The 26,320-nt window shown below is 47.5% G+C and overlaps 1 protein-coding gene across 3 annotated transcripts in view; it reads left to right on the top strand.

Annotated features, from left to right (window-relative positions):
* caskin1 (CASK interacting protein 1) overlaps positions 1-21,846 on the top strand; it is an 83,272-nt gene extending 61,426 nt beyond the window's left edge. The window contains exons 7-22 of one of the 3 annotated variants that reach the window (XM_036529567.1): positions 1,555-1,663; positions 1,830-1,938; positions 2,204-2,298; positions 2,802-2,919; positions 6,505-6,723; positions 10,785-10,877; positions 11,251-11,369; positions 11,576-11,657; positions 13,065-13,168; positions 14,866-14,976; positions 16,600-16,701; positions 17,826-17,964; positions 18,130-19,340; positions 19,952-20,681; positions 20,892-21,318; positions 21,613-21,846. In XM_036529567.1, the coding sequence (XP_036385460.1) occupies positions 1,555-1,663; positions 1,830-1,938; positions 2,204-2,298; positions 2,802-2,919; positions 6,505-6,723; positions 10,785-10,877; positions 11,251-11,369; positions 11,576-11,657; positions 13,065-13,168; positions 14,866-14,976; positions 16,600-16,701; positions 17,826-17,964; positions 18,130-19,340; positions 19,952-20,681; positions 20,892-21,318; positions 21,613-21,709 (3,865 nt within the window). In that variant the 3' untranslated portion in view covers positions 21,710-21,846. The remainder of the gene's footprint in view (positions 1-1,554; positions 1,664-1,829; positions 1,939-2,203; positions 2,299-2,801; positions 2,920-6,504; positions 6,724-10,784; positions 10,878-11,250; positions 11,370-11,575; positions 11,658-13,064; positions 13,169-14,865; positions 14,977-16,599; positions 16,702-17,825; positions 17,965-18,129; positions 19,341-19,951; positions 20,682-20,891; positions 21,319-21,612) is intronic. The other 2 variants (XM_036529583.1, XM_036529575.1) reach the window with 2 other exon arrangements.
* Positions 21,847-26,320: the final 4,474 nt, after the last annotated feature.

The raw sequence follows: 26,320 nt of genomic DNA, 5'->3' as shown, positions 1-26,320 counted from the left end.
TTCTCTGTCCAAGCCTCTCTCCCTTGATGGACAGCCCTGTCACAGAGCGGTGACACACAGCCTTAATTAATCCTGGACTCCCTCTCGCGGCTTGCGATAATGCAGTGCAGCTTTCCGATCGGCGGCGACCCGCTCTGGTAATTACTGTGAAGGGCGTCAGCGTTCATCTCAGGCCCCGCTCTGCTCCCGGTGCTGCGCGGGCCAGAGCCACCTGCTCCCCTACCCGGGGTCACAGCCCAGCCGCGGGCTTTTATGGGGCCTGCTAATTGTGTAATTAATCCATTACCCCGTGACCGAAGCCTGCGATGTTATGACAACAGCGATAGAGTAATTGATCGGAGAGTCTTTGCGGATCAGATTGCGGTGTTAAGCGGCTTCATATTTGTGGTTATTCGTATTCGCAGACTACCTCAGTCCGCTCTGTCCGCACCCGATGACCTGTGTTGCGTTTCGAAGCGCAGTAACCACCAGGCCGGGTTGCATATGCATGCTGTCTCTGCAGCAGGACGGCAGCCTCACCGGACCAATCAGGTGTCGCAAGCATGTCCCAGGCCCGAATCTGCCTGATGTTACTTAGATACCTTATTTGCCCCGAACTGGCCTCTTATTGGAACTCCAGCATTCGTCAGCAATTCGGCTGAGGGCTCCCCTCTATCGGAAGGCCAGCGCATAGCTTCAGCGCAGCCCATCATTACGCTGCAGAGAGACAGCACACCCCAGGCACACTTCCAGAGAGATGAGCCATGCACATGCTAATTATGTAATGCCAATGTACATTTTTAAGCTTTTTGCCAGCAATCACTGAAAGCCCTGCCAGTAAGTCATGTCTCCTGTTGGCAGCTCTCTGCCTCCTTTTTGTATGTAACTATTCTTTACTGGGTGCTTCTCTGTTTTACATACAAATAAGCACAGCATGAATGCAGACAAAGGGTGGAAGAGGAGAGAGGGGAAGAAAGGGGAAAGCTGCAGAATGAGAGGGAGCATTCCAGGTGGGAGCAGGGAAAAGAGGAAAAGGCTGCCAGACCTGCTTCACTTAAGTTATTTTTACTCATTTTTTCTTTGACAAAAAACAGGGTGGGACAACAGTCTTCTGACTGAATAGAATCAAACACTGAGCCAAGATTGTATAGACTGCACCAAGATAGTCTGCCTCTGTAGAGGGAAGAGCAGTTAGGATCCTTATACTGTGTGTGATGCTTAGGGATTAGAGATGAACATGTTCAAACAACCAGCTTCCAATATTTTGCCAGATAATTTGGTTGTTTGCAAACAGTGCTGTGAAACTGATATGTCGAAATCATTTGTGTAAATGGGGATTAAAATCTAAGAAGATGCTGCTGGGCCTCTCAGGAATGGGAGCTGGCGCAGTGTGTGAAGTTGGATGAGTTCTAATCAATCACACTGGGTTAATACATATGTGCTTCTCTTGTAATGCTTTTCAGATGAAAGTGAAGGTCACAGGTGAGGAGTAGTGCGGCAAGGATATCGGGCTTTGAAATCAGTGCTGCCCCCTGGTGGTTCATCTGTCTTCATCTCCTGTCTCCCTTGCAATAGGCTGTTGATCCAGGCTGGCATAGACATCAACCGGCAGACCAAGTCGGGCACCGCCCTGCATGAGGCGGCGCTGTGTGGAAAAACCGAGGTGGTGCGCCTCCTGCTGGATGTGAGTGTCCCTGCGGGGATGGGAGAGGGACAGGAAGGGATGAGGAAGGAAGGTCATGCTAACAGCTAATGAGCTAACAGCTGTTTTTAACTGAGCTACACCAAGCTGGTGCTCTGGAGTGAATCCTCACCTCTGACCTCTGACCCTGTGTCACCCTTCTTCTCAGAGTGGCATCAACGCAGGCGTGAGGAACACGTACAGCCAGACCGCGCTGGACATTGTCAACCAGTTCACCACCACTCAGGCCAGCCGGGAGATCAAGCAGATGCTCCGGGGTAAGAGAGGGAGAGAGACGTTTAAATCCAGAGTGCTTTTCTGTCTTTCTGTCTGTTTCCCAAAGAGTAACTGTGTTTGCCTATATCCCTGTGTGTGCCAGGACATTTCCCTGAGTATATTGAGTCTAAGATAAGCACCCCTCTGTGTACGTCTCCCTTTGTGTTCCAGTGATATTTTCTGTATGACTCTGTATCACACAGATCTTTGCTGTTTCTTTCCTGGGTCTACTTGTGTGTAACTGCGCTTTTGTCTCCGATTGTGTAGATGCCTCTGCAGCCCTGCAGGTCAGGGCCCTGAAGGACTACTGCAACAATTACGATCTTACCAGTCTCAACATCAAGGCTGGGGACGTCATCACGGTGAGGTTCTGCTCGGCCCTAGTATCCAGATTGCTGCCGTGCAGCTAAGGCCCTCAGTAATGCTCTGCTGTTAAATCAAAGGTCATGTACTGTCTTCCATTGGGGCTTAGTGCATATCACATTATGTAATAAGAAGAATAATCATGTGTTTAATGTTACAGTGGTAATTTACTTGGAAATGGAAACAACAGCGCCCTCTGCTGTATATGAAGAGTGTTTGCATTTGTACTTGTATGTGTAAGTGCATGTGTGTGTTTCTGCAACTTCCATTGCAGTGAGGTCAAATAGGTCGCTCATGCAGCAGCCACTCCTAGTTTCAGTGACAGCATACATCTAATCTTTGTTTGAGTATCTGCAGAGGGCGGCATTTCCAGTGTTTTCCTCTTGCCTGTGAGTAAGGATGTACTGTGACTTCCAAGAGAATGCCAGGCCTTTAAGTATTTCTTATGCCTGGTTGTTATCATTTTGCTTGAGTTGATTATGTCCTTTCTGTTTGTTTCAAGGTGCTGGAGCAACACCCTGATGGTCGGTGGAAGGGCTGTATCCATGACAACCGCACAGGAAATGACCGAGTCGGCTACTTCCCCTCCAACATGGTGGAGGTGATCAGCAAGAGGGCAGGTGCGCTGTCACATGATCTCCAAGCGCGGGGGGGGGGGGCCCTGGGAGGGGTTAGAAATGCATTAGGGCAGAATAGGTAGCTTTCAGAGTTAGAGGTCAAGGTTAGTCAACAATGATGACTATAAGGGCATTTTCTAAAGGGGAAGGATTCATTTAGTTTTTTGGTAGGATTGGGGGCTTTGTGATTCTCCTGTGCAGAGCATTGATAACATTTTAAGTAAGAACAGCGCTAGAGCTCCAAACTAAACTGAAGTGGAAGGAAGGATACTTATTGAAAAGAGCTCTCTGTCATTTGATTTCCCTCAAAAACTAACAGCTAGAGGAGGCATGTGAGGATTAGGTACAGAGCTGGTGAAATACAGGAAATTAGAGCTCCCGTAATGACAGGAAATGAGGTTGTGTCAATTAGAGGAGCTGAGGGCTGCATGGCATGTTACGCAGGCCCATTCAGATGGCTGCTGAGGTTCTGCCGTGGGTGGAATGTGTGTTTGGGGAACAGCTGTGTTCCTGGCATGCGGATGGCGTGGTCCCTGAAACAGAGTGGCCCCGGAGGACAGACTGAGACTTGGAGGGGCCCCTGTGTTTCAGACTCTTGTGTGCCCTGGGTAGTCGCCTCCTGACTCTCTTGGCTGGCACCTAGGGCGGCATGGCAGACAGCCTAAGCTGGGCTCCAGTGCCACCCTGACTGCATCTCCATTTTGCTCATTAGCATACTGGGGCGGTGCTTTTGCGGCTGACGCTAGCCATCCCGTGCAGTCTGTTGGAATTGGCTCTTTCTATTGGTTGGCTTCTTTTTCAGGGAGGAGATCCTTGATTTAAATCAAATCAGGTAGAGCGGTGTGGAGCTTTTTTGTTTTCCCTAGCTGTGGTGGTCTCTTTTGGGTCTTGCCCGTGTGTGTGCACTGTGGCGTGTTTGTGTTTGACACCTGAAGCGTTTTTGTGGTTTTCAACAAAAAAGCTCAAGTCGTGTGACTCCTGCCTCTCCTCGCTCCCAAGCTGACCAATGCAAAGAGCCTCCCAAAGACACGTCCAACAGCTTGTCTTGGTTGCAGTGTCATTGCAGTGGAAATCACATCTTGTTCAAGGAAACGGAAAGAGAAACCAGGCCAGATAGCCTCCCACCTGCAGGTCTCTCAAGCAACCAGCACTATGCTCCAAAACACAGCCCACATGGCTACTTCAGCTAATGTCCATTCTCCTCCAGTGAAAGTCATACTAACTGAGCACAGCCACTCTGTGGGAGTTAACACATTTCCTAGCCCTCCCTTCCTAGCAGGTTTGTCGCTGGCTTTATATAGTTTCCCATGAGGACCTCTCCATTAGCATACATCACACCTCTTCCGGAGATGGCAGCGGGATCCTTTTCTGATTACGCTCTCATCTGTAAGTCTGGTTTCACCCAGATCCTGCTACATGTTCTCGATTTCCATATATAGCAGAAACATATGTCATCTCAAACTGTTTCCAAATGCCAATGTTTAAGATTGCGTTTGTTCTGTTAAGGTGAATGGGTAGGCGTGGCTTTACAAGTGTGAGTCAATCATTGATTTTTGATAGGGTTACCAACAGTCTGATTTAATGATCTCAGCAGCCACTCTCCCATAGTGCTGTGTTCCTGCTGGCTGCAGTTGAGCTAGTTTAGCTATTTCAGTCCTGGGCTTTTTTTTCCGGTCGTATCTCAGGTCCCCGATCACATTTAAAGCAGGCAGAAAATCCTGAAAGCTGTCCAGTCTCCGGAAGAGAGCTCTCAGTACAGGGTCAGTCCAGTCCAGTCTGCGCAGGTCTGCGGCACACTTGCAGCAGGCGGCGGCGTGTCAGAAACTCTAAACGCCGGCAAAGTGATTTTAATTAAGGCGGTCAGCAGGAAGCCAGCGGTTAGACAGACAATACTTTAGTGCGCGGAGGCTGCGACAGACAGACCCGGGGCTGGCTGGCCTCTGGACGTGCTTGGCATAGCTGCGAGGGAGGAAGAGGGAGCAATTACCGGGCCCAGAATGGTGATTTTCATTCCACTCCAGACCTGCCGGCGAGATGGAGGAGGTTGTTTACACTACAGCGCTCCCCCGCACTGGCACAACCTGAGGGAGATCAATTAAGCACTGACTATGACAAATGCACCTGGATTCCGGCTCTGATTGGAAACTTCTTCTGGCACAGAAATGAAGGCAGGTGCTTTGGTTTGAACGGATGCTCCAGAGCACAGGGTAGATTTTTCCCCCCCTCACTGAGGAGGTAGTTACCTAATTTCCTTATTTGGCAATTAAAGAAAAGGAAACAGCAATGCTTTGGACATCGTAGCCCTTATTGCTGCTCTCTTCATGTGTAGGTATACAGTATGTATAGCCCTGCATGGTAGAACACAGACATACTCTTGTTGGGTATCTCATCACCAGCAGCACTTGCAGTAAGGTCATTGTTATGGTGGACACCAGTGCATCCCCTGCCACGAGTGGACAACAGCACTTTATATGGACAGAAGGCTTTGGCCTGGTTTCAGTGTCATTATTGTCTCTGATCTGTCTGTCCTCTGTCTCATTTACCATCCAGCCATTCGAGCCATCTGTGTCCACATCTCTCACGCCACCTCCAGAGTCCTCCACACACTGCACAGGCCCTCTCCTCTGCTGACTCTCATAAGTCTCTTTTCCCTTTGCAGTTTTTTTCCACTTCAGATATTTGCAGCATTAACCGTAGCCCCGTCCCCAGCAATCACTTCAATCTTCCCCTATATTAGAATCTGTCATACCCAGTTTTTCCTCGCTTGCAGGTTTTGAGGTCTGAAAGTATTGCTTTATTTGAAGGAAAGAATTGCCACAGAATTCTCCCACCCAACTGCTATCAGTCAAAACCGCGATGCCTCTTTCCCTTTGAAATGAAAGTCTTTTCTATTGAGTTTTCCCACAGCATGCATGGCATGTGAGTCACACCGCACACACGCTGAAGAATTCCTAAGGCGCGCAGCCAACATCGTTCTCTTGGGCTGGATAGCAGGCAGTCACTCACGCACGGAGGCGATCAGAAGGCACGCTTGCCTGTCGTGCCTCTTCCAATCTGAGAGCAAGTCGAAAAGCGATTCCAGGTCTCTTTGCATTCCCCCCCCTCACAGAGCCATTCCCCTGGCGCCGGGCCTCGGAGTTGCCCTGAGGCTAGCGGAGAATTCGGTGCCCAATCAGTCACTCATGCTAAACAGGGGTGATGAGCTTGCTCGTACCATCAGAATACACATCCTTAAAAATATTCCAAGTGAAGTCACACTGACACCATTTTCATTCGCGCTGTTTTAAAATACATCTATCTATATATATATATATATATATGTGCACATATATATATATGTGTGTGATCACTCACACCCACAGCAATCCAGTCAATAAAACATAGAATGCATTATGAATGAGGAATGGAAAAAAAAAGAAAATGGTTCTGCCTGTTTGCTTCTCGAGGGATTTAAGTTGACTTCTTTATTCTTTAAGTTTTTTTGTTATTATTATTTCATTCGTTGGTTTGAACAATTTTGCGTTGCTTTAATTTGTTTCCCCTTTTCCCTTCTCTCATATATGTTTTTGTTGTTGTTGTTGTATCTAGGTTCATGGAACACAGTCATTTGTACCCAACAGTATCAAAAGATACAGCTCTGTGCGCCGGCGTGCGGCCCTGCCGCCGTGGTGAACGGGGACACTTACCATCAGATCCATATCCTGCCGCCTCCACCACCTCCGCCACCACATTCCCATCAGCCACTTTTCACTTCCTTTGGCTATAACAGGTCCCAGAGCACCTCAGAAGAGCTGCACTGTGTACAAGGTACAGGTCCTGGCACTGCCACTGCATTCTTCTTTCTCTTATTTATTTATGATTATTATTATTATTATGATTAAGTTGTTAAGTTATTAAGTTATTATTATTAAGTTATGATTTGCCTGTACTCACAAAACTTTAAGGGATGTGTTGATTGGTTTTCCTGTTCGGAATGATTAGTCACCAGAACAATGTGGGAGGCTCTTGCTGTTGCTGGTTTGAGCAAATCCCTCCACGTCTGTTTCATTGGACCCAACAGCATATCAAAGCAAGAAAGACAAAAAAAAAAACATTCCTTTAAGTTTTCTGGAGAGAAACTATTATTTGTCCGACATTTGTTGTTTGATTTTGTTGTTTTGTTTCTTAAGCAATCACAAAACATGCTGCATACACAGTACAAATACTAGGAGTTGAATTAGGTGTTAGAAGTTATTAGAAGTGAATTTCAGCTGGCAGTCAGTGGTAGATGAACTGAAATGCTTTGTACTTCTGCTTGAGAATACGAAAAGAAATGTTCTAGTCTAATTATTCCTTGGTAGATTTATTTGTGTTCTGAGACGTAAATGTGATTCCCAATGTGCGTTCTACACAGATACACACTGGTATGTTAAGGGTCTCAGTCTAGCCAGTGAAGCCCAGAGCGGGAGACTTTTCTCACCCACATCATAAGTTCTTCTTTGCTCACACCTCCTCCTGATGGGCCTTCTTCTTCCCTTTCTAAGTAAGGAGTATGTCCTTCGTCCCCTCTTACTAACACCAGCACACTCAGGCTGATTTCAGAGATGCAAGCATACAAGATCACAAGCTCATCTTGTTTTTTGTTGCTGTACCAACAGGTGATCTGTGTCTCTAGTGTGTCTGCACAGTATGTCAGTTCAGTCTTTCTGTGCATCCCTGTGTGTCCTTAACTGCCCTGTCTGCTTCCCTGCCTGTTCAGTCATCATTATCGTTATCACGCCCTTTTTCCTTTCAGATGAGTGCATTCTACCACAGTCATTCACCTCTGAATGTCCAGGAAATCAATTTCCCTCATTTCTACTTTCATCGTGAAAGATGACAGTGAGATTGCCTTTAAAGTGTCCCCTTCTAAGGTAATGAGCACGCAGATTATTCGAAGGTTTGCAATCTGATTCAGCCAGGCGTGCCAGCTCTGTGAGGTACAATTCAAGAAAATGGAAACTTACCATGGTCAAGAAATCAGTTCCTAATCTGTGCACAACAACACCCTTGTCACCCTCTGTGCCTCTGTGAGACAAAGTGCCTTCTCCCGTTTGTCCAAAGTCCAGCCCTAAAGTCAGACAGAGAGTGGGTTGTTAGGCCTACAAAGTCAGGCAGACGATGGGTTTTTAGGTCCCTATAGTCAGGCAGAGGATGGGTTGTTAGTCCCCTAAAGTCAGAGAGCTGGCCATTAGCCCCCTACAGTCAGACAATGGGATTGTTAGGTCCCTTATTGACCTTGAAGACCAAAGCCTTTCTTCCAAGCAGCAGCACCAACACGCTAACTTCCTACCTTCCTTCAAAAGCTGATGTCCCTCTCCATCCAGGTTGCACAAGGTGCCTTTATGACCAGTCATGCTCAAATGCAGCGCCATCAGCAGAGTGTCATGTTGCATTGGCTGCAATTGGGTTACAGTAACAATGCCCCTCTCCCCCACCTCTACCCTGTCGTTCCTCCTTGTACTGATTTGACTTGCATGGTTTTTATGCTACTGTCCATTCCTCAGTTCACCATTAGAATCAAGTCTTCCATTAGAAACATTTGCACTACATGGACAGACATTACAGTAAATACCGTAGAGCACAGGTAGGTGTATTTGAAAGGCACGGTCTCAAGATACAGCAGCTCTTCTCCAGTTTCCAAAGAGCTGAAAGAACGCTGAAAAGGCTTTAAAGAATGAAAGCAAACACCACTCAAAAACATTTTTTCCCCACAGAGAAAAGTCAAACTAGGCATGAGCAAAGCATTATAGTCTTGCATTGAAGGTAAGGTTGTGTGTTAATCTCCTGTGGTCATATGAAAGCAAACATATTCAGCAATGTAATATTTGTGTTTTGTGTTCTGTGTTTCCATGATTTCTGGCCATTTATAAACCAGTAAATTGTCGTGGTTTATAAAGGCCTGGAAATCCTTGATGTAATATTTTCTCGTAATGCACTGCAGTTCATACTTAAATGTTCACATATATAATCATGTTTTGATATATATATGTATAGGATAAATGCTCTATATCTTCAGATGTATATGTATGTACACAGATGTATATACATGTGAGCTCTGTGTATTATTGTATATAAATGTATTCACATATATATTAGCCCCATGTGAAAACCATGACACATTCTTTCTTTAAAATCTGCGGAAAAAAATCTAATGTTCATTATTCATGCAGAAATGTTCAGAAGATTTTGTCCTGAAAATCCTCTCAAATTTAAAATTGGCAAACAGCTATAGATGTACTCGGCTTGCTTGCATTAGAGACATGGACTTGTAAGGCCTAAAGTCACAAGTATTGTCAGGTCACTTACACGTGTTGTTACTAGGTATGGTTAAGTATTTGTGCACTGATTACTGATTAATGCAGGAGATGCATGATATGTACCAGGGAACGCCTGTACATTGTGGCTTGCTGTGGGAGAGTAAGGACATTGGAGATGGAAGGTCACTCAGCTGGCATGTTCATTTGCCTCTTAATCAGTTGAAGATTCTCCCAAGAGTTTAGATTATATACACTACATTCTTGTTGACAGTGGCATTTTTATGTCAAATAAGTTATACTTTGACATTGTGATAAACATGAATTAAGAAAGAAAAATATCTTTGAGAAAAATAATTAATTATAAATAATTGATATTATCACGTCTGAGCATCAGCAGTTGATACTGAACTGTGAATCAAATGATTTGGTGACCATGACAAATTTAATTCAGTTCTGACTTTTTTTCTCTCTATTCAAAGCAAGTGAAGCAGTCACAACATTGACAGTAGAATGTTATTAATTGCAGTGCTGTGGAACTGGCTTACCATTCAGTGTCCTGTAGCCTGTTTTTCTATGCCATAACATTTGGAGAGTATTCTCTGCAGAGCTGGCCAACACTAGGAATAGCACCACTTTGATGCCCTTATGTTCCTTCATAGCAGCATTGTCACATTTTTTCAAGAGGTACTTCGTATTTTTTTGCACATTTAAAACCATGTTGGCCCAGTATTGCAGGGTCCTCAAGAGCAGCTGGCAAGCATTGGACTGAAACATTCAGCACCGTTTGACCGGCTCAGTGTCCTCTGTGTAACTTTTCAGAGATGGTGAACACAGTGGTGAAGATGATCATTTATTGTTGATTTCCCCTCACATGGTACAATATACATTGCAAGCAGGGCAAAAGACCCGTCTTTGTCCTCATGCAGATGTATTGAGTTCTCCCATCCTCTTCTGTGCTTAGTCTGCAACAGTTCAGATGCTTAAGAGGCCTCAGCCTTCAGGCGCAAGCTTGACCATTTTGATGAGAGAGTAAAGAGGTCATCTTTTTTACATGAAGTTTTTGGCCTTGGGGTTTTAATGAAAAGCCATTGAATCAAAATGCATTCAACGAGACAGACCACGCCACGTCATGGACAGACCCGACAGCTACTTTTCACTTTGCTCTAATTATTTATATAAACTTAGCTAAAACTTGATTCTGTTAACACTGAATATTGCACTACATGCACTGTAACCTGCAAAATTGTGCTGTGATCATGTTTTTCACAGGGGACTAATACACTATATGTAAAATATATCTAGGCACCTTTCTGAGTATTTGTGTTTGCACTTGTGTGGGGCCAGCTGTGTCCTGGACAGTTTTGGGCAGGTCAGTGTGAGTCTGCCACCATGGTAGCAATGGTGCAGCAGGCAGACAGGTGGCCCTCAGTGTAGGAAGACTCCAGCTCTCCCCTGAGGACTGGCCCCCTCAGCCCTCGTTTCCTCCGTCCCTTGCGGTGTTGAGGAGCGCAGCCCGGGGTCCAGGGCGTTCAGATGTAGCGCATTGGGGCTGCACCCCCCCGGGTGTTAACGTTGGTTTCTGTGTTGAAGGTTCCAGAGGCTCTGAGTCCAGCCCCCATGGCTCCCCCACCCCAGCCAGTGGCGCCAGCGAGGAAATCTGGGTGCTGCGCAAGCCCTTTGCAGGTAACGGCCAGGCAGCCCCCCCCTATCCTGCTGCCCTAGGCCACCATAAACAGCCATCTCCATGTCTGATCCCCGGGTCGAGAGCTTTCCCCAGGAGGGCCAGTGCCCCTGATCACACCTCTCAGATGAACCCATTTACCCCAAGCCATCCGCAGCCCTCAGGGTCAGAGTCCATGGGAACAGCAGGCTGTGTCTGGGACTTGTCTGTTCTGCACCCACCATCTCACTCACTCAGTCCGGGTCTGTAGCCTGTGTCGGCGTCCGGTGCGTCCGAGTGTGTCTTCCAGTGCATTACAGCGCGGGCCCTGTGCTGTGGGGTCAGTGTGCGGGGCGCTGTAGTGAGGGGGACTCACACCGGCTGTCTGTGCCCCAGGTGGAGACCGCAGCAGCATGGGCAGCTCGGGCAGCGTGGCCAGCGCGCGGTCCTCCGGGAGCGGCCAGAGCGCCGGCAGCAACGCCCACATCCTGCACGCCCAGGCAGAGGGCGTCAAGGTGAGCTCCCCGAACGCTGTGGGTACTGGAGCGTGTCCCCCCTGGATGCTGACTGATCACAGGAGCTGCATTCTCAGTGACCCAGAGACTGTGACTGACTACAGGGTTTGGAAGCACGTTGACTCAGGCACTCTGCTGTTTACCAGAGCAAAATGCCTGTCATGTTCACGCTTACTGTGTCCTGTCATTGTGGTGTTCCGTTGCAGCTCCTGGCCACGGTGCTCTCTCAATCTGCCAAGGCCAAGGAACACCTACTGGAGCAGTCCAAATCTGTGGAGCAGTCCACAGGTATAACGCCCCACGGAGACACTTGCACATAATCACCTGTGAACATGCTTTCAGCCCCTGACTGCAGTGGTGCTGGCCCAGAGTGTAGACTTCACCGCCTGGAGGAATTTATTGAACGTCCTCACCTTCATTTTTCGCTAATGAAACCATTTCTCATTATTTTTGTGCCACTTGAGAGTACAGGTACAGAGAGTACAGTACAGTACTCAGACATATTGAACAGAAAACAGATGAGAGTGCCTAGAATGCTTTGAAGCAAGCAGAAGCATGTTAAAGCACCCTGTCTGGGAAATATATCAGTTAAACATGCCCAATTTAAAATCTTACAATGGCTAAGAATAACTCTTGAGCTTTTGAGCTCATCATACATGATTAGACTTTCAGTCCCCTCTCTAATGAGTACAGCATACAGCGGAACCACTGTACCAAAATGTTTGGTAAGAAAAGTGATTTATCATGCCTTTGATTAAACATCAAATGATCATATTCAAGTACTTGTGAATATCATTACATGTTATGAGAAGTAGCAGATGTTTTTTGTGCTATTCACCGTACCAAGGAGTTATCCAACCAATTACATGTTGATCATTTTTACTTCAGCCTCCAATAAAACATTATCAAGATTACAATGAGCAATACATTACTATACATTACTTCATGCAAACAGAAACTTTGGTTGCATAGTTTTCCTCAGTTTTCCTGATTCATTAATTATTTAACAGACTGTACCTTGTTTTGTTCAGTTTTACTTTTAGCTTCTGGAAAATGCCAGTCTACTGGCAGACAATGGTTCAAACGCTATGGATGCTTGACATGACTGTCATCTCAATACTTCCACCAACACTCACACTGTAGACATCTCTGACAGTTTCCCGCTGAAACTTTTCTATCGTTTTCATGTCCCATATTGGTTATGCAGGACACATAGTCATTTTATAAATTCACTCTGACTATATTCTGTTTGGGCCAGTTGGTGGTGCTAATGTAACTGGGATAGGCAGAGGAGAGAAGAGATGTGATTGATAGAGGCATAGCCTGGCGCTTGTTATTGCCAAAAACATGCTAAGATTTCATGCTGCTTGGTCTGTTTGGTGTGATAATACCACATGGATTATGCTTTGATTTTATCAACTGAATAGGTATCAAATCAACGGTTATTGTCACCATTGTTTTCAAGTTAAGTACCTCACCCTTTTTGACCATCAAGCTGCCACCGGCACCCATATTAAGCAGTCATAATTTTTCCATCTTACCAATATTACATGTAGTCCAAACTGACTAGCAAGTTTTTGACAGAAGTCTGGAGTGCTTTATGCCTACGTGGCTGAGGAGGTCCTCAGCTGCATCACTTGACTGTCTCAGCGTCTCGGTGGTGCCTCCTCTTATCTCTCTGCCTCTCTCACCCAGGCTCCTCCTCACGCACCACAAGCTCATCCAGCTGCCCCTACCATGAATCGCCATACGGAGAGCCCGTGCCTCAAAGGAAGGCCGAGGTGCCGTCTGACGGGAAGGTAAGACGGGGCCCCTCCCACTGACCTACCCACTGCCTCCCACCTCACTCCACCAGCGCCCTGGGACGCTGCTCAAACTCCTCCTCTCATGGCCGGCTGGGTCTCTCCTGAGGGTGTTTGAATATAGCCAGGAGCCAGTGACTGCCTCCCCCCCCTCCCCCCCCGGAGGCTCCATGGGCAGGGATCTCTGTTCAGCTTTCACCCTCTCTGTCTGCAGGCTTCACTGAGGACACACTTTGATTTTCATCTGGCTGTGTGGGCCTGTTCATATTTATTTATGTATAGTTTTCATTATTTGATACTTTTTTGATTTTTTGCCTGTTTTTGTTCATTTTGCTTTCAGCAAATAGCTAAAAATGAGAAACACTGAACTTAAGTGTACCATTCACTGGGAGCTTGAAGTGTGAGCCAAAGGGCAAATAGACAGAGCAATAACTGCTTTTTCAAATATGGATGAAGCTGTAGAGTGTCTGCAGTTTGGGACGGCACTAATTCAGTAATTACGGGGGTCATATCAGTACAGAAAATATAGAATTTCTTCTTGTTTTTGAAGATTTCTCCTGGTTTCTACCGATCAAAAATTCAAAGATATGTCACTGCTCTCCAGAATTTTCTGTGTTATTTCTTTTTGAGAACTTCATGCAGTTCAGGCTCTACATGGTTATTAAGGAGTTCAGTCTGTTTCCTTTAATAAATACTGTCCTGGATCCAGCTCCACCAAATACCTCTGTTAAAATGGATGTGCGAGATCTGCTCATGTACCGCAGGTCAGAGTAGCAAGGCGGCTGTTTTTCATGGCAGGGTGCCATGTATTGATTTTTTTGCTCGAAACATGTAATACCAAGAGCTTTTGAATTTGGCTTGCTTGGCTCGCTTGTCAGAAAGAAGATGTGGAAGTCCTCTCAGAGCCTTTCACTTTGCTCCTGTGTCAGTGTTTGATTGGCAATAGCTTCAGCGTGTGGGGTACAGTGGTGGTTTTGACAAGACCGGCCTTGATAAGGCTGCAGTCTGTGGTGGACATCAGTAGGGTGGGATTGGTTTGTCTGTGAACTGGCAGTCATTCTGGTCCTGATGGGGTGCATTGAGTTCTTTTGTTATTCAATGAAACCCAGGGGAAGTGTATTGTCGGATTTACCAAGCATTTGCAAATTATAAGTGAAGTAATGATCTTCTTTAAGAGAAGTACCCTACGTACACTTGTAGATTTTTATCATTAAGAATGACTACTACTACTACTATGTCACATCACAGATTTGTAAAGACCATGGGTTAAGTATAAAAGGCAAATATGTCTTTGAACATGTACAGTGTATAGGTTGTATGACACAGCTGCCTGGAATCATGGTACCTGTCATTGTTGGACCTCTATTGATCAGAACAAATCAGCGTAAAAAACGGCATTAAACAGTTTGCCCAGAAACAGTCATTGCTGATATTTATTGCTGATGCTCAGGCCAAGTTCGGGCACATGAGGCTCGAAGTGAGCGCAGCGCAGCTGCAGAGTTAGAGCTGTGCTGTCAGGCAGTGGCAGCAGCAGTGACAACATGCCGCAACCCTCAGGGCGGCGAGTGAGGTGAGCTGTGCCCCGTGGCAGCAGGCAAGTGGGATTTTTGCGGGCGCGCCCCACACCGAAGCCGGAAGCCGTCCGGCCATCAGGGCAGAGACAGTGACAGAATGCCGCATATCTTTTTTTCTAGAGCTCAGAGGCTGTTATCCAATGGCTGAGCGAGTTTCAGCTGCAAGTCTACGCTCCAAACTTCATCAGCGCGGGCTATGACATTCCCACCATTAGCCGAATGACCCCCGAGGTAAGATCAACCCCCCCCCCCCCCCCAACACTCCCCACGCTGACCCTGAAATGACCCCTCAACGATCTCCACCCTCCCCCACACACCTCACCAGCAGAACCCCAGTGTAACCCCAAGTGACCCCATCCACAGCCCTGATTTTAAAGGGTGCTAGTTCAATCCTCACATCTGTAGTGGGGAGTGTGCACAGGGCCCAGGAACGTGTCTGCATGGCTGGAGGCACGATGGGGAAGCTGCATGTCTCTCCTGTCCCAAGTCAGAGCTCTGCGGCGTGGGGCAGCAGCCTCCTACAGTCGCTCTGGGATTCCACCAGCCAGAGGGCTCTGTCCTCGGTTTGTCCCCATTGCGATCCACTAACATCTTGTTAGCTTTGCATAAAGGGACAAAGACACAGCCATGTTTGCAAGCTCCCTTTTTTTCCTCTGGGAAGAAGGTAACAGAGCTGCCTTGAGAGTTATACAAACCTCCCGCCCGCAGTGCGTAGGTCTGCACCCCCCCTCTGGTCTCCTCATCACATGACCACCAACCCACCCATTGCCTCCAGGGCTTGTGTGTGTGTTGTATTTGTGTCCGTGTGTGTTTGTGCACTCACTCTGCACAGGGAAGCATTAGCCAGCTGGCGAATGCCCGAGTGCTGCACGTTCACCAGCCCGGGTCACAGGGCAGGACCCTGTTTGTGTGGTGTGATGGCATGTTCAGAACGAGTGCTCGCGGCATCATTTGTGTTGTCCGGTCAGGTGGCGACACTGATAATGTCATACTCGCCCTTATCAGTGTAACGTGTGCCTCTTGCCTGGGAAGCCTTGTTCCCCATCCCCCTTTCCCACCACCACCCCAACCCTGCAGTCGTAGGTTGCCATATGTGACGTGGTCTACCCCCGTGGTGTGCAATGCTGCTGTCACTGCGATCTGTGGTCTGGAGTGGTGTCTCCGTGACACCTCCGCCGCCCGCACCGCCTCTTCACCATGACTTTACCTCTCACCCCTCATGCACCCCGTACTGGCACTGTGTCTGTCTTAGTAGGGTCTGAACAGGAATGGGAAATTGACAATGAAAAGGTCCGACTTACTTTTATTTCACCCTTGTACAGGTCTGCAGACTCCTGTCTTGGGCTTCCTCCATGTTGCAGTGCGCCTTTCTAAACAGAAATTGCATTTTACAGCTCATTTTGTTCTACATTTGTTTACTTGATGTACATCACAGTGTGCATGTCTGATGTGGCTTCTCTTCAAAGGATTAGTGAATTACTCTCGAGAAGTGTTACATTTTCTGCAGGTAAAAGAAATGAATCACACTGATGTGAAGGAGAAGAAAAGGGAACTATGGTTAGCACCCAGCTTCTCACTGTGGGTGGTACTGACTGTGGGTTTTGGTTACTCTAAAAATGCCTCTCTGATATGGCAAATTTTGTTTCGTTTTGTTTTGTTTAACAGTATCACAGCCTTCTTTCTCTTTCAGTAGTGTCTGCTATTTTCATTTGACCAATAGGAGACATGAGGAGGACTTGGCAGTGTTATGCATGTGTGCTGTAGCTCTGCCAGGTCTCTCTGCCAGGTGTCTGTGTGTAAGGCAGTGATGTTTGTGTGTCTCTGATGTGGGTAGGGGCTGTGTGTGTCTTTCAGGACCTGACAGCCATTGGAGTGACCAAGCCAGGCCACCGTAAAAAGATGACATCTGAAATTAACAAGCTGAACCTTACAGAGTGGCTCCCGGACCAAAAACCTGTGAGAACAGCACAATACACCCATTACTATGACTTAGCCTCTTTGTGGTTACATTCATATACCCGCACATTCATATTGGTTATCATCAAATGCTTTGTATGAGGGAAGGTTAGGGCATAATTTGGCAGGTGTAGAATCCAGCACTGAGAGTTTGTTGTCAGAGTGTCAAGATCCAATATTAAGATATTGATCTAGTCTGGTGCAGGACAGGAACACCTCACCCAAGCGTGGCCCTGAATGACCAAGTTTGCTTACTGCTGGCACTCATGACAACAATGACAGCCTCATCCCCTTAGCCTAGTATTGCTACCTTTTAATCAACTATTAATTAAAACATGAGAAAGGAAAAAGAACATACCATTCATGATAAAACAAAATATATGTCTTTCAAAATGGCCAATTTAATTTCATAATGTGCATGAATATGTTCTTAAAGTTATAATGTTATGCTAACTATATCTCACCCAAGTGCATCTTCAACATGACATTAGCACTGCAGCATTCATTGGAGTTCAGATGTAAGTCATTATGACTGCCCAGGCATACAGAGGTCTCAGCTCACCCAGCACCCCAGTGCTAACTCACATACATGCACAATGCCACAGTGTCTTTCATTCAAGGCCAGTGACAAAGCGCTCTTCTCCCCCACCCCCCCCTACCGTTTATTGTAGTCTTCATGCTTCGTGGGTTTACAGTGGCGTGTTTGTTCTTCTCCGAGCCGGGCAGCTGACGTTGCTTTTACCCCCTCTCCCAGTCACTCGGGGACACTGCAGAGCGGCTGAGGTCTTCTGTCACAACCGTCACCCTGCATCTGCCTGAGCATGAGCCAAACAGTAAAGCAGGGGGAGGTGTCAAGAGACGCTGACAGAGATTTAATAGATTATCCCCACTCTCCGTCAGTATAGTTTATGATGAATCACGCTAGGTTACATGGTGCCTTTGCAACAGGGGTCCTCACTAGTTTTTCAGGCATGACGAAATGAAAAATGAGTGCTGTTCCAGTGGCTTGAGGCAACCCTAGAGGTTGAGAAGTAGCATGTCAGTCTCATTCGTGCACTGGACTTTGGCTGTGCTACTTTTGGGCTAGGCCGGCCCTGCAGCCTGAACCTGTCTGTCATCTGCAGGCTAACCTGGCAGAGTGGCTGTCTATGATCGGACTCAGCCAGTATTACCAGACTCTGGTCAACAATGGCTATGAGAATATTGACTTCATCACTGACATCACCTGGGAGGACCTACAGGAGATCGGAATTACCAAGCTGGGTAAGAGAGGTCAAGAGTAGGACTGAAGCATCAAAAAGAGAAGTTTCCATGATTTTAATTTTTTGTGTGAACTGACATATGAAGAGGAGAAGAATGAAGTATTCCGGTATGATGGCATTTGACATTCAGTGACAGTGTCTTGCATGTCCCTGCACGCTTCCGCAGGCCACCAGAAGAAGCTGATGCTGGCTGTGAAGAAGCTGGCGGAGATGCAGAAGGCAGCGGAGGGACGCGGCACGCTGCGCAAGAAGGCGCCCCCTCCCCAGGAAGTGATGGCCATCGAGAGCCCTCCCCACGACAGCGCCGAGTGCATGTCTCCCAAAATGAGCACCTTCCAGGACAGCGAGCTGAGCGACGAGCTGCAGGCTGCCATGACCCGCGGTGGAGAGATCCAGGAAGGGGCTGAGGTCAAAGCCACCGCTGGCCAGCGGGCACGCAGCATGCACGAGAACAGCCTCGGCAGGAGCAGGGACTCGGAGGAGGGCGGCGGCAGCGGCAGCGCTCCGAGGAAGGAGGCACGGACTGCGCGGCAGGGCAGCCACGGCCAGGGGGTGCAGAGGGCCAGCGTCCCGCCCGCGCTGAGCAAACCACGCCAGTCCTTCCCTCCAGGGGGCGGTCCCTCCTATACCCCGCCGCAGACGCCCACCAAGACTAAACCCTCGTCCCCGCAGACCGTGGGGCCTCCACAGGCCGCTGCCAAGGTGAAACCCACGCCTCAGCTGCTGGCCCAGACCGAGCGGCCCGTGTCGCCCCGCTCTCTCCTGCAGTCCCCCACACACAGAGGCTACGCTGCCACGCAGCAGCCTGCAGAGGGCGGGGAGGGCCCGGCGGCGCCCCAGCAGCCCGTGTCTGCCCCTGCCGTCACCGTGCCCCTGCTGTGCCTGCCCCCGGACGGCGATGAGTCCGAGGAGGAGCCAGGCCTGCCCAAGAAGCGGGCGCACAGCCTGAGCCGCTACGCCGCCTCCGACACCGAGCCGGACCGCGACGAGCTCACCGTCCCCGACGCCACCAAGTACGCCACCGTGCAGGGCCGCGTGACCCGCAGCCACGCTGACAAGAACGTCAACCGCAGCCAGTCCTTCGCCCTCCGGCCCAAGAAGAAGGGCCCACCGCCCCCTCCGCCCAAACGCTCCAGCTCCGCCATCTCCAGCACCAACCTGGCGGATGACGCCAAAGACGAGGATGGAGGACAGCTGCTGGCTGTGAACTACCACGAGCGGAGGCGCGCCAGTGACCTGGGCGGCACGGTGGACACAGGCAGCGCGGGCAGTGTGAAGAGCATCGCCGCTATGCTGGAGATGTCCTCAATTGGGGGCGGGCACAAGGGCCTTGCGCTGCAGAAGTCTCTAGGGGGCAGTGCCTGTCATTACCTGCAGGTAGCAGTATTTCGTAAAATACCTGACATGTTGCTTTGCCACCCACGCAATGTGAGCTGTCCCTGGCCAGCACAAGACCTGCACATAGTTCATTTTCAAAGCTACAGCACGTATTCCGGCATTTTGTTCCATGTGTTGCTCATGTCTTTCTTTCTTGTGAAAGTACAATAGAGAGGTGCAGCCATTTTGTTGTCAAACACACAGCTGTTTTTCTGATTGAATGGGTATAATTAGCGTAAATCAAACCAAGAAACAACATATGAACAAAAATCATAACAGTAACATGCAGAAAATAATAGCAATAATTACAATTATAACATCACTCTTTTAAATTTTTAAACAACAGAGATTTTTAAATGACATAGAGTTCTATGTAGTCAGTATATCTGGGTAAGCGGTATGTAGTCAGTATATCTAAAAAAATGTAGTCAGTATGTCTGGGTACGCAGTATGTAGGCAGTATATCTGGGGAAGCAGTATGCAGTCAGTACATCTGGGTAAGCGGTATGTAGTCAGTATATCTGGGTAAGCAGTGTGTCCTCAGTATATCTGGGTAATCTGCGCGGTGTTGCTGTCTGAGTGTGGCTCTTGTGTCCCTGCCTCCCCTGCAGGTTAGCCCACTCCACGGCAAGCATCGTGACGCCATCGGGCTGGACGGTGAGGTGGTGAACCGGCGCAGGACGATCAGCGGGCCAGTGACGGGGCTAGTGATGGCCGCCCGGAAGGAGCGGGGCCCCGAGTCGCCCCAGGACAGGCTGGCCCCAGAGCCGCAGCCCGGCTCCGCCAACAGCTCCGGGGAGAACCTGCCCTTCGCCGAAGACGGGAACCTGACCATCAAGCAGCGTCCCAGGCAGGGCAAGGGCGACGGCCTGCCAGACAGCCTCTACTCGCTGCCGCAGGAGGAGCTGTCCCGCATGGACGCCACGGCCACGCTCAAGAGGAGGGTCCGCTCCAAGCACCACCAGGACGGGGTGAAGTTCCAGCTCACCGAGTCCAGCACCGTCAAGCGCCGCCCCAAAAGCAAAGACAAGGACCCCGGTGACGTGCAGGACAGCCTGCTGTTTGCGCCTTACCAGAACGGCACCAGCACAATAAAGAGACGGCCCGTGTCAGAAATGAGCGGCATGGAACCACCCCGGGGCCAGGGCAACGAGGACATGGCGCCCCGCAGGGACAGCGCTGACTTTGGGTTTCACGGTGCTGAGGGGGAACCCCGCAAGCCTGCCAAGCCTCCGGTGTCTCCCAAACCTGTCCTCGCCCAGCAGGTGAAGAAGCAGGGGCCCCCAACACCCACCACCAAGAGAGTTCCCATCCCTGGACCCGGTGGCCCTGGCAGCCCAGGTACTGACCTATATCTCTGTGATGTCAGATGTATCATGGCTGTAATATATTGTAAGAATGTAATATATTGTATTGTATTGTAATATATTGTACACAATATACTGTAAGAATACCGTTAAATCCCAGATGAATTTAATTACTTAAACAAACAGGGACTACTGTCCTTCCTCTCTCTCTGCCTCTCTCTCTCTCTCTCGCTCTCTTCTGTAGAGGTGAAACGAATCCCCCCTCCCGTGTCCCCAAAGCCCAGCCCCCCTCCCACAGCCCCCAAACCGGCCAAAGTACAGAACGTGCTGCAGACCATCAACGTGACTCCTCCCTCAACCCCCACCCCTGCCAAGCAGCCTGGCGGCACACCCCTGTCCCTGTCCCCTAGCCTTGCCCGGCCCCACACTCCCCCGGCACAGACCCCTCAGACTCCTCAGACTCCCCAGACTCCTCAGACCCCGGGGCCCCTTACTCCTGGCCCCACCCCTCCGCCAGTCAAGCCCCCGCGCTCCTCCATCAGTGGGGTGTCAGTGGACGTCACGGGGCCGGTGGAGTCAGCACAGCAGAAGCTGGAGGAGACCAGTGCCTCCCTGGCTGCGGCCCTGCAGGCCGTGGAGGAGAAGATCAAGCAGGACGACGGGCAGAAAGAGTGAGTCCCCTGCCTCACATGCTCAGCTTGTCCAAAAAAATGCTGTACCCAGCTTACTGGGGCGGCAGTGTAGCATAGTGGTAAGGAGCACAACTCGTAACCGAAAGATTGCTGGTTGAGTTCCCTCAACTTCCCTGGTTGAGTTCTCCACAAATAAGAGCGTCTGCTAATAATGTAATATATGTAACGTAGTATAGTGTCTTGGACCAGAACTAAATGCCAAAACTGAGGTTCAGTCTGCATGTAAAACCAAACAGATCTGAGTTCTTTTGTCTGTGTTTCCCCACTCCACAGCTCGGTGGCCGAGGACAAGAGCACGGTGAGCATCCTGGACGACATCGGCAGCATGTTCGACGACCTGGCCGACCAGCTGGACGCCATGCTGGAGTGAAGAGCACAGCGTGCGCCGTAGCGGCACAACCTCAGGGCTCCGCGAGGGCAGAAGGGCACAAACAACCAAGCGCAGGACCCCTCCCGCTCCCCCTCTGACCTCCATGTGCCGCTCCCACCTCCCACCTCCCACCTCCCTCCTCCCCACCCAGGTTCTCTCTCCCTCTCCCCTTTGCTTTGATAACCTTTCCTGAATCCAGACCTCCCTCTCCCTCCCTTCCCTCCCCTTTAGTTTGCACAGTTGACCAGTTCCTTCAATCCCTAGAAGAATTACCTCAGGACTGGCCTGAAGAAATATCCAGAGACTGAGGCGTCTAAATGTAGAGGGAGAGGATTGGCGAATGAGTTTTGCAGCAGAAAACTTTACAATCATTTCTTTTCTTGTTACATCAGATTACTCAAGCTATTGTAAAAATAATAATAATAATACAGTACAAAATTATCTCAATGATACTATGGTATGTGTAAATTGTAAGCATGAGGAAAGTTTATATCTTAAAATGTCCCATAGTGAGAATCATACATTAGTCAGTATAGTGATATACATATGAATAAATAAATAATTTTTTTTTTTACTTTTTTGCCAAATGGTAAAGGTATGTTCATGAGTCAGCTGTTTGGAAAAGGCAGACTCTGAAGACAAAGTATGGATTTTTACTTGACCAAATTGGGACACAAAAAAGACGTTTTAGATTCTGTGATGTGTGAAAGTGGAGTTTTGGCTTCCCTGTGTCAGCGGCTGACCCTTGTATTGTGAGCTTGACGTGGGCTTCCATGTGGCTGGACACTCAGCTACCATGCTACCAGCGCAGGGGGTAACCCTGAATCCAGGACATGTAACTTCCAGGTTCTCGTCAGTCAGAGACCAGTCTCTGTACATTCCACGACCCTGCTCCCTAGCTGCAGGGAATGCACACAAGCACAGCACCCCTGTCCCCTACACCTCCGGTGCCCATGGGCCTTCTGGTAACTGACCTCAGCGGTGCTAGCCCACACCCATACCAAATCTGCTGGGAAATATGGGAGGGTGAGAACTGCACACATCTTACAAAGGCCAGGTCAGCAGTAGCATGTGATTTTGGAATATAATATATTTGACATAGACTAACAGAGCAAGCTGTGTCAGGGTTCACCACACAGACTGTGGTTTACATTGTACATGCACACAATTAACACACACACACACACACACACACACACACTCTCTCTCTCTCTCTCTCTCTCTCACACACACACACACACACACACACACACACACACACACACACACAGTACTGGAGCCCGGCTTCTGTCAGTCACAACAGCACATCTCCCTGAATTCTCAGCAAAAGGCCAGGCGGACATGGCAGCCCAGGACAAGCACAAGGACGACCCTCCTTTTTCTGTTGTGGAGTAAGCGAGTGAAGAGGCACAGACAGCTGAGGGCTCCCCCTACTGGAGCTGCGGGGAGCGGCCCCTTGGCAGGAAGGACTCTACTCCAGCTGAACCAGTGCCCAGTGCCAACACCTGCTAGGCAGGCACCATGACAGGTTTCAATATGACTTTTTTTAATGGTATACTGCTTCTCAAATGGCACAAAACAACAAATTGTTCATTTTCTTAGTGACAATAGTATTTTCTTCATTCGGTGATTTGGCATTCCTGCTTGAACTGTGAAAGACTGGTTGTTCTGGCTTGCGCTGCCATGCTGTATTTTGATCCCATGACCGTCCATGATGGACCTCTGTAGGTGTTGTATTTGCGTGTGTATGTGTATGTGTGCCATTTTTGTGAGAGTGCCGTGTGTGTCTCGTGCTAATCATATGAGCAGCACTTGAAGGCTCGTGAAAACCGTGGATTTTTTTCTCAGCTGTATTTGAACTACGATACGAAGTGTTTTCAAGACATTTTTTTCCTGTCTGCGTACATCAAAGGCACAATTAAGGAACGTTTGAGAGAGGTTTTATATTTACATTAATGTTTAATGAGTGTGCAAAACAGCAGTGATCCCTTAACCAGATGGTTGCAAAAGTGTCTGTCCAGCAGTAATCAGTTTTACCATACAGGGGCTAAAAGCAATGAGCATTATGCATCTTGTGTGTTTTTACAATTTTATTATGGTTGTGGGCAGTGTGGTTGATCTACTCGTCATTGTCATGTCTGCAGTGACATCTCCCATCACCAGCAAAGAGACCGATGCCTGATAGCCTCTGTTTGCAAAAGAATTTCAGACCTGGTACAAAGAAGTACAAATTGTCGTTTCATGGTCTGCCCCATCCCCCACGATAGGTTTTGGATGTGACGAGTCTGTGCTTTTAATTTCATGCCTTCATTGCTCTCTTCTGTTTCTGATGCCTTTGAGCGGTCTGTCAGTGTGTGTTATAGATGGAGCTAGCTGAGCAGTGACCCATTAGGCAGTGTTGCGGTGCGGGGCCAGCAGTCTCCCCCACCAAAGAGGCTTCTCAGATGCGAGCTGATGGATCAGATGAATCAGACCTTTACAGCAGAAATAACAACACAGTACTACTGCTGAGGTTTAAATGTTTTTTTTTTTTTTTTTTTAAAAAAAAGCATAACAGAAAAAAGCATTCCGACACTTAAGGTGTTGTTAGTGGAGCAAGTGATGACTATTGTGGCTGGAGAAAAGCATATATTTACTGTCTGGCACTTTATGTGTGCCTAAATTCACAGGGCTGGTGGAGAAAGGATAGAGTCCTCTGGAAAGCAGAGAGGTAAAAGTTGTCATACCCCACCATCTTTCCTCCATCTTCTTTGCTGTAACCAGCATCATCAGCCCAGCTGCTTTTGTAATCATATTTGACTACATTCTGTTGTCCCTCCATTTTTCTCCTCAGTTCTTGCACTTAACAGATGCTGTATCATCATTACTGCTCTCACCATTTTGATTGCCACCCTGTTGCCATGACAATCTGTGTGACAATTTTAAGCACTGCCGCTGTATCCAAGATTGGTTCCCACAATGGTGTGTAGTTACAGTGAAGGCGTCAGGCCCCAGGAGCTTTGCAGACTTTATGATCAAGATTTCATTATCCACAATACTTAGCAGTTACATACATACAGAAATGCGTACATATTTCATAAAATATTTTGTTAAAATACATATCTTGTCTTACCTTGATGAAGCTGTCTACATAATGCACAGACCACTTGGAGAATCCCCCTCCACCTTTTCCTACATGGTGAGCTATGAACATATTTAATATGACTAACTTATTATAAATATATAAAAAAGATGAATATAATGAAATATTTACTGGTATGTTTCATCAGGAAAGGTATTAATTTATTTAGACCGAATTGCAGAACTCAAAAAAATGAATAGCAATTTTTTTTATATTTCATATGTTCCAAAAATAAAACAAGTGTAAAATATAATTTTCTATTGTTTATGATAGCGGAATATACATCTGCAAATTGAGCTATGACATGGTCATTTTACGAGTACTCATTTAGATCTTATTTGTATGTTATTTAACATTGTATTTTTTATATGTGCCTTGCTTGCTTTTATAAGTCCTTTGTTTAGTCATGACATACCATTGCTTTGAGAGGGTTTATGTGCGTTCCACAACAGCAGAAAAAAAAATGTACAAAGGTTGTGTATAAAATAATTTTGGTCTTTTATTGAGTTTTCATGAATGCCTGTGACTGTGATTGCAAAATGAACATCACCAGTTGCTCTGTTGTCCATTGAAGTACAATAGTGTGGTCCTCTGACCTTGTACTGTGTTATGGAAACATGGGGTCTGCTCTTCCCACAACAGCTTGTTGGGTTTTTTTCTCCGTTGTGCAGCAGCTATGCACCCCTCTATCACAGTCCTGTGCTTAGATCCCCCGTCTGTATAGCTGGATGTTTTTGTGGTGATGTAAGCTCATGTGTCCCTTTTCTAAATATGGTTTTACTTTGTACTTTTTTATTTTAGTTGTTATAGTTAGTATTCATTTATTTCCTGGAAAGCAAAGAAATAGAAAATACAATCTTGCAAATTATTTAAAGAAAATGAAATATATATTAAGGAGCAAGGTAATGGCTTCTTTAAAAAGAACAAAAAAGAAGTTTTATTTTTATCCTCTACATACACACAAAGATAGAGAAAAAAATACATTTAGGAGCGCTCCATATAAGCAGGCTGTATATTGTGTTGAGTTGACATTCTGCCATTGACTTGTACAATACCTGCTGTGACTGGCAATGGGACAGTGCTGTTGACTGCAACAGCCATCTGCTCTAAATAAATGTTATATACGAATACAACCGAGTCAGACTCATTTTGCCTTGCCTTGTTTCCGAGAGTGGCTGTACATTTCTAAAAGGAGATTTAGCGATGAGTGACATATATCGTATGTCATTACCTACGTGTATTCACATATATGTTGTGGCCATCTTGTCAGTCTGCATATGGGAATGGAAAACTAAACCAGAAACCCAACCTTCATCAGCAATTTTCTGATTTGAACTGACTAAAGTACTGTCTCTTTAAGACTATTACAGTGATGGATATTAACAAGACAATGACAAGCTACTGTGGTAAAATGTCTATTTTTGCTTTGAATACACAACAAAACAGAATTTTTAAATTAATTTATGTATTCCTTCTGTTTTAATATTCAA

This window comes from Megalops cyprinoides, chromosome 1 (genome assembly GCF_013368585.1).
Source record: "Megalops cyprinoides isolate fMegCyp1 chromosome 1, fMegCyp1.pri, whole genome shotgun sequence".
Lineage (NCBI taxonomy): Eukaryota > Metazoa > Chordata > Actinopteri > Elopiformes > Megalopidae > Megalops > Megalops cyprinoides.
The sequence above is the reverse complement of the archived record's forward strand: the minus strand, read 5'-3'. Positions and strand labels throughout refer to the sequence as shown.